Source organism: Xyrauchen texanus, chromosome 46 (genome assembly GCF_025860055.1).
Source record: "Xyrauchen texanus isolate HMW12.3.18 chromosome 46, RBS_HiC_50CHRs, whole genome shotgun sequence".
NCBI lineage: Eukaryota > Metazoa > Chordata > Actinopteri > Cypriniformes > Catostomidae > Xyrauchen > Xyrauchen texanus.
This window is the reverse complement of record NC_068321.1, coordinates 11,218,472-11,227,052: the sequence shown is the minus strand read 5'-3', so window position 1 is coordinate 11,227,052 and position 8,581 is coordinate 11,218,472. Positions and strand designations below refer to the sequence as shown.

Sequence of the window (8,581 nt, the reverse complement as noted above, 5' to 3'; positions counted from 1 at the left end):
AAGAACACATCCCAAGGACAACAGCAGGCCCAAATCCCACAGGTTCCACTCTTGCCTGATGTTTCGCTTCAAGGTATATGACACATGTTTTAGATTTTTAAATGAGATATACAGTGGCCTCAAAATACTGTATATTTGGACACTGAAACCACACTTTAAATGTATTTTTATTGCATTAGATACAAATGGAACAAAATACCAAAACAAATGGCATCTGCAAAATGACGCTACACCTTTTCTAAGGACTAACTTAAGTTTTCTTAATCATATTTCCAATTACTTCTAATGCAGTGACATTTATACTTTTTTAAAGAGATGCTTAAAGGGATAGTTCATCCCAAAATTATTCATTATTCACCCATCATTTACTCACACTCATGTCATCCCAGATGTGTATGACTTTCCTTCTTCTGCAGAGCACAAACAAATATTTTTAGAAGAATATTTCAGCTCTGTAGTTCCATACAATGCAAGTGAATGGTGGCCAGAAATTTGAAGCTACATCAAGCACATAAAGGGAGCATAAAAGTAATCCATATGACTCCAGTGGTTAAATCCATGTCTTCAGAAGTGATATGACAGGTGTGGGTGAGAAACAGATCAAATTCAGTCCTTTTGGACCTACAGGGCTGAGATATTTTTCTATAAATCTTCATTTGTGTTCTGCAGAAGAAAGAAAGGCATACGCATCTGGGATTGCATAAGGGTGAGTAAATGATCAAAGAGTTTTCTTTTTTGGGTACACTATCCCTTTAAATGTCCAAATAATTTTTGGGGCCCTTCACTGTATTGTAATTACTTCTTTAAAATGGTTGTATTGCTTGTCATATGATCTAATTTGGCCTAGCTGTCTCTGACAATCTAGTATTACAGAAAAGTAAGCTGGCGAGCTGTGATGTAGCTATTAAGAAATTCATTGGAAATTTTCTTACGCTGAGAAACGTTGTGCAGATGTGGTAAAATGTAACTATGCCAACCTACTTAGGCTCTGGCATGATAAACAAGAACAATGGCTGTGTTGAGAACGCCACAGGCATTTTATGACATCACCTGGAAAATAGGCAAATGAGGTTCTTAGTGTCGAAAGGCTCTTTCAAGCCTAGTGCCATTGGAAATCCAGTGCATTGTCTAAGTAGTCTCACCTTGGCAAAGTTGTCTAAAATTCTGGATTGAAACAGGATCGAGTGAGGATGGACCAGAGGCAACCTGTAAGGGACATCCAGACAGAAAACACAGAGAGCAAGCTGAGGAAACTGGCCCTCAAATGGTTTACGGAGACCCAGGCACCTCTCATTCTACATAATGGGAATTTTCCAGAATGGTTCCAAGGATTCATCAGCAGAAAGTAAGAAGTGCTTCTTTAGCTGCCCCAACTATTGGAACAAACAATAGACATTTATTATAAGGATAGTTCATAAACATAATTTACTTCCTCCAAACCCATATGACTTTCTGTCTTAAACAGAACACACCATTCACTATCATTTTAAGGAAAAAATATGCAAGTCAAGGTAAACAGGAAGTCATAGATGGTTTAATTTTTGGGTGAATAATCCCTTTAAGTGACTCTGTAATAAAGTAACTGGTATTTGTTAATTGTTTTATGTAATGCAAGTCTAAAATAGAATTTCTTCATAGCATTTTACAGCATTTTGGAATTTGAAAACTTCAAGTTTCAGTTCAACATGCACAATTACACTAGACTTTATATTGTCATAAAAGCAGTATTAGTTGGACATGAAGTCATTTCATTATTCCCCTATTGTGTTATGTTTCACAGGGATACAGAGGAGCATTTAAAAGACAAGAAATTGGGCTGCTTCCTCATTCGGCTCAGTGATAAAGCCACTGGATACATTCTGTCATATAAGTGAGTTTGTTTATCTTACACTTTGAAACAATAATAATGGCTACTCGATATACATTCAGTAAAGGTATTTTCTGGTGTACCATGTTGATTTTTTTATTTTTAAATGACTTTGCTTATAACAAGATATTTGCATTTCCTTTATGCAAAGTAGGAAACTGTTCAAATGCAAAGTTTTGGTTGAATTTAACCTACTTTGGGAGTCATTGTTTTATGGGATTGGTGGAATAATTTATATATTTTATATTAATTGTATAAATAATTGTTTTTCAGAGGTCGTGATCGATGTCGGCACTTTGTCATCAATCAGAATAAAGAGGGACGCTTCATTGTGACGGGTGACACAGAGATGCACGATACACTGACCAGCCTTATCGAGTATTACAAGACAAGCCCCATTGAACCTTTTGGAGAGTATCTGACACTGTCATGTTTTGAGGTGAACTCTCTACCCCTCCACATCTGCAACCACTTTTAAATAAAGTTATATTTCATCATAATACTTGAATTATTTAGTGTTGAATATTGTATAATATTGCCCTTTTGCTAACTCTTATTATATTATCATATGGTAACATCTAAATTCATTGGATTTATTCAATTTAAAAAATGTAACATGACAATCAACCTAAATACAATTACACTTTTCAAGGTATAGATCAGGTAGAAATATCTTCCTAAAGTAGCAATTATAATTTACCACTTTTCACAGTGTATATTATTATTACTATTTTTCTAACTGTATTATTTTTATTACTGTATATTATATTATATTATATTATTAATTACACATTATTGTTAGTATTTATTCATTGTTATTCTATTAATATTATATTACAAAAACTGTTAAAACCTAAAAATGTGGTTTATATGGTAATATCTAAAATAACTGTATATATTCAAGTACAAAATATAAACAACTGAATACAATCTGTATACATTAGGCTACTAAACTAAATAAATGAATTCATAAGGTATAGATCAGTAATAATAATTTACCAATTTTCAAAGTTTATATTATTATTATTTAGCTAAAAGTTTTAATATCATCAGTATATTATATTATATTATTGTTATTATTTATGAATGATTAATTCATGTATACAAACAATGTTAACCTAAGAATGTGCTTTTCATCGTAACATCTAAAGTAACTGGATTTATTCAATATTAATATTAAAACAATATTACATGACTGAATCAACCTGAATACATTAGGTTACACCAAAAAAAAAAAAAGAAAGAAATTAAGATCTAGATCAGGTAAAATATTTTCTTAATGTAGCAATTATAACTGACCACTTTTCACAGTGTATTTTATTATTATTTCGCTAACTGTAATTTAAATGTAAAACTGTATATTATATTACTTTATATTACATTATATTGTATTATGATTTAATTGTATAATGTATATAATGTTATTTATGTATAAATATATGTAAATATTAATATTTAGAAAATTGTATATAGACATATTTATTTATTTAAGTATTATTTGTAACTATATTAATTCACTAAATCATACATTTTGGCTTAAAAAGAGTATTTTTTACTGTGCATATCTGATCTTTTCTATGTGTGGTTACATGTGTGTTGCAGTCTTCCACAAGCGACCTGTATGATGTGGTTCATTTTGACCTGAGGGAAAAGCCAGGTGTGAGTGTAAAAGTTGTGAAGGATTTTTGGCATCAGCAGTGTGAAAAGACCAATGAGATCCTGCAGCCTCCAGCCCTGCCGCCCAAAGGCAACAGAAACACACAGGTATGTCACAATCATTTAAATACATTTTGAAAGTATTTTTTTTATTTATTATTTATAAAAATTCTTATTTTCCATTTAATTTTGAACCAACTTTATATATCTTTAACTGTGTACTTTGTAAATTGATGTAAGTAAGAATTTGATAAAACTTGATAAAAAAAAACTTATTGTGTACTGTTCAAAGTGGTTAAAGACCAAATTCTTTATGTGGTTTTTAATAATTGTTTATTACTATGCATTCTTCAATATTATTTTTGTCAGTACAAGTTACTCAAACACCTGACTGTGCATTCACATCTGGATAATTGTGATTTCTTTCCACAGTCAGTACCTCCAGTGCCAAGAAAAAGCCCTCCTATAAAATCTGCTTCCTTGGAAATCAAACACAGCCCAGAAAACGTGCTGTATACTCAGGTGGAACTGCAGAGGCCCAAAGAAAGAGTCAGAACGTCCACTGAGGACATTTCACTTACAGCTCTTAGGGTCAACCAAGGAGCACACCCCAAAGACCCCAGACTGCAGAAAAAACCTGATGTAAATCAAGGAACCATATACTCTGAACTCATAGTGCCAAACTGCCGAAGTCAGTCCCTTCCTTTCCTGGATGATGACAATGAACAAGACGAACAGTTCTACAGGAAAAGCCAACCCCACCTGTCTTCTCACATACAGAGTGAACAGCTCAGTAATCCACCAACCAACAGGGTGCCAGGTCTCAGCAGCAGTCTGGATAAGCTATGCAATAATTCTCTCTATCAACTAGCTGGAACATCTGGCAACCAAAGCGTAGCAGGGCAGGGAATGTCAATGGCCAACATGCAATGGAATGATGTTGCGTATGCTGAGGTGTCTCTCGAATCCATTCCTAATCACATTCACGTGGATGACACATACGAGCAGATTCCAGACGCACGGCCAACAGCCAGAGACGAGGAGAATTCAGCTCACACTAATACATATGAGACGCTAACCGACCTAAAACCAAAGCAGATCTTTGCTGCCAGAGGCATTAAGGTGAGTGTATGTGAGACATATGTGAAATTGATATGGGTGATACAAATTGACCAAAAAAGTAAAGGTGAATTGTGTGATTGTGTGATTCAGTGTTTAGCTTGTAAAGCAGTTAATTAATCAATCAATGACTCTTCAATTCAATGAAATAACAGACTTCCTTTTCCTGCAGACTGAGAAATGGAAATGGCTGTCCCCTGAATACTGGAAAAAATAACTCTTCATTCTCTTCAGCAGCTGATACAGATAAATGTGTTTCCAGGCTTGAATCACAGTCATCACAAAATGACACTTATCTGAGAATGGTCATAGAAAATCCTAACAGTCCGAGAAAAAGCTAACTTTATTTACTTTGAAGCAGTTTCTGATTATTGAATACTAGAAATACTAGAACCGAGCTTTATTCTTTATCAACTGTGAAATGTTTTTAAGTATTTGTGAAATATTTTAATTTGTATATGTTTACTTACTATTTATTGACTTAATAAACATCACATTTCTGTGTTTATGGTTTCATGACTGGGAGAACAAGAATCCATTGGAACAGGAGCAAGCACCTTTAAAAGCAGTTCATTGTCCACATACTTTCATTCTTTTTAGTTATGTGACTGGTGTAGTGCAGTATCATAAAACATCTGGTATTACTAACCAAAAACATTTCAGGGTCATCAAAAGTGGGCCATGATGAAAAAGTATAATCCACAAATGTGTCATTACACCTAAATGTCTCATACAAAATATTAGCTGCCTCAATTCATTCAATTCTTAGACATGTGTTATGTGGTTCAGGTAGGAATTTGTAAAGAAAACAATATTTGCAAGATTTGACAATCAATGACTTTCTATGACTAATTGATCTACAGTAGCACCCCAAAAAAGTATGTAGACACTTAAGCCACACTTTAAAATGTTTATTGGACTGATGAATCTAAGGTTGAATTGTTTGGGAAGAACAAGGAGCGCTACTTTGGCATAAAAAAAGGCACCATATACCAACATAAAAACATCGTCCCAACGGTGAAGTACGGTGGAGTGAGCATCATAATTTGGGACTGCTTTGATTTGCCATCATCATATATTTATTTATTAAAATAATCTGATATATTTATATGAAAGTATTTGTACATATTACATATATTTAACAGACATACTTCTATTCATCTAAGAAGATGATGATATTTTGAATATATCAGCTGGGGGTTCAACAAAGCATGTTGTTATCAAAACGTTGAATACAATATGAAATATAATGAATTTCTGCACCACAATTCTTGTCTGATTACAGCTTTATTGATGTATCTAATTATCAACCCTTTAAGTTAAAAAACATTATTGTCAAAAATATAATAACTACAGTCTTGAACAACACAAAATAGATTGTGTTTGAAAGCTTAGAAGCTGTACTTTACAATGCATTTAGGCATTATGACCAAAATAAGTGGTTTTAAATTAGCAGACGGTCAGAAGTGTTCCATTTTGATAATTTATGAAACATGTTGCACTTTACATATTACTGCAATCTGTAAAAACATCAAACTCATCAAACAGACATGTGCCATTTTTTGTTGGAAAGCTCTAAAAGAGTAGAATACAACCAGCCTATTTTTGTTTTTTACTCACAGACAAAAATATAGTGAATAATTGTTAAGGATGTCTTTGACATTTAGGTGGGGTTTTCTTATATGCCACGCTTTCACTTTTCACCTCACGAAAAATAAACTGAACATAAAATATCACACATCATTAATTGGAGGAGGTGATTATCTTTCAAACGAGCCCACGCACAGATCATTAGATAACCCACACGAAGCACAATGTTACATATGGCCACCAAAAAACATGATGCAGACTCATTGAGTCAAAAGGCCCTCATTCTGTGAAATCTCATTTATAAAATCACATCTGCAGGTTTTCATGTGTAATTAGTTCTTATGTACAGTTATAATGTTTTATTTGTTTGGAAAGGCTTTTGGACACATGGAAATGTTTTTGTACACTATGATGAGATAACTTTGATTGCTTTGTCACATTAGGTGAAATGATTGGGAACAAAACAAAACAAAATACGTTTTTCAGAGCCACTTCATTTCACCAAGAGATTTTTGCAGTTTCTTAATCTGAGAGACTCAGATTTTATAATAATCTATATCATAAAAAATGTGATAAATTTACTTTACAATGATACCAAACACTTTTTTCTTGAGGTATTAGTCTTTCATTTTGGGTATCCCGCTGAAACAGGAAATCTTTAAAAACACCTTCAGACCTTACAGTAAATGGTTAATACACAGAGCAGGAATCAGATGCTGTAAAACTTTACAGTCTTTAAAATTACCTTACCTGCCAATTACAAAGACCATCTGTGAGGGAACACATCTGTCTTACTGAGACAGTGTGCAACCACCGGAATCATTAAAACACATGATGTCATTGTACTGTAACCACAAGTGTCCTTAATGCAGGCACTATATCAAGATTCTATCTTGGCCTTGAATATTTTAAATGTCAGCAGACTGTTGGTTCCATGTACCATATATTTACTAGAATTATAAATTACAATCTATAAATTCTATAAAACAGCAAGTGGCATAACATTCCCTGACTGTCCAATACTCATATGGGGAATTTGATGTGACATGGCAAAAATTTGAATTCATCAAATATGAGATCATCATGAGGGAAGAGCAGCAAAAAGGGCCTCCTTGATTTTTAGATAATAAATCTGTCTAAAATAATAATGTGAATAATTGATAGATTGAGAGATAATTTACAGTAAGTACTTGTTGATCACAAACAAGTTACATATAATAATAGCGATACAAATCTATCTCTCTGAGGGACTGTGATTTCTTTGAAGGCCTTAATACATTTACATTCACTTTTTATACACATAGAACGTTTGGTTGTGGATTATTTAGGACACATAACAGTAGAAACATACTGTAAGATATTAAGAGCATGCGCGCTAAACACTGCGCCACTAGCTGCAAACAGGTAGCATCTTAGCATAGCCCAGATAGCATAGACATATTCTGACAGGAATGATCGAGTTCCATTATCTGTATTGCTTTAGGTTACTTGAAAAAGCTAATTGCCTATGAATATTCATTCTTGCTGTTGTACATTATTCCAGATCCACCTTGTTGAAAGGGTTAGCTTTATCTGCTAGCTTCTGTATAAACATGTACACTTTAGCTTGCTCAGCAAGATTCTGTTTAATCTGTTGCTCCATTAAGAGATTAGTTGACTCAAAATGGGAAACTGGCTATAGAAGACAGTTCTCTAATGTTTGCTATTGTGCTCCTTTCGGCAACACCGATAATGCTTATTGCACTCATTCACAACATTTGAAATCGAGCTTGCATAGCATTTTTGTTCACATACTTGCATAGAGTATATTTCAGGCCTTAATATTCCGCTTCACTCGGCTCAGTGTTGATTATTTATGGGAAAAAAATAGCTGAAGGCTAGTTGAATAGAATTTTTTCTGATTAGTTTATAAGAATCACATGCCTATTATTGATTATAGACTTGAGGCTATATATACCACGGAAGTCCATTCTGTCTTGTTTTCTCATAATCACGATTTAATTTTCTCGTGATCGTGATTGTTTTTTTTTTGTGATCTCGAACATAACAAATGTTGTTTTCTCGTGATCAAAACATAACTTTCTCTTGTGTTCTCATGATTCCGACTTACATTTCTTGGGAGAAAATTAAGCTTTCTGAAGCAATCTTTTAAAGCAAATGTATTGAAATTGGGTTTGTTACTCAAAGCTTCTGTAAAAATTTAAGAGCAGCTTGTAAGACGCTGTGGGTGACAACGTTTTGAAACAGTCAAATTTATTATTAATGCTATTATGTAATGTTTGTCTTTTGTTAACTAAAGTAAGTGTTTATAAATAAGTAATAACCAAGTGAAGGCTCAATTGATTCACA

The 8,581-nt window shown here is 33.3% G+C and overlaps 1 protein-coding gene across 1 annotated transcript; it reads left to right on the top strand.

The window, feature by feature from the left end:
• Window positions 1-5,145, top strand: LOC127638635 (uncharacterized). Its single transcript, XM_052120245.1, has 7 exons — window positions 1-73; window positions 1,179-1,345; window positions 1,781-1,870; window positions 2,141-2,306; window positions 3,470-3,631; window positions 3,956-4,645; window positions 4,815-5,145. Exons 1-7 carry the CDS (start codon window positions 59-61, stop codon window positions 4,857-4,859), a joined length of 1,335 nt encoding a protein of 444 aa, XP_051976205.1. The 5' UTR covers window positions 1-58; the 3' UTR covers window positions 4,860-5,145.
• Window positions 5,146-8,581: the final 3,436 nt, after the last annotated feature.

Excerpts from the sequence above, each read along its gene's own strand:
- LOC127638635 (XM_052120245.1), top strand. Across the intron at positions 1,871-2,140 it reads GGATACATTCTGTCATATAA|AGGTCGTGATCGATGTCGGC; the intron begins GTGAGTTTGTTT and ends ATTGTTTTTCAG. Across the intron at positions 4,646-4,814 it reads TTGCTGCCAGAGGCATTAAG|ACTGAGAAATGGAAATGGCT; the intron begins GTGAGTGTATGT and ends CTTTTCCTGCAG.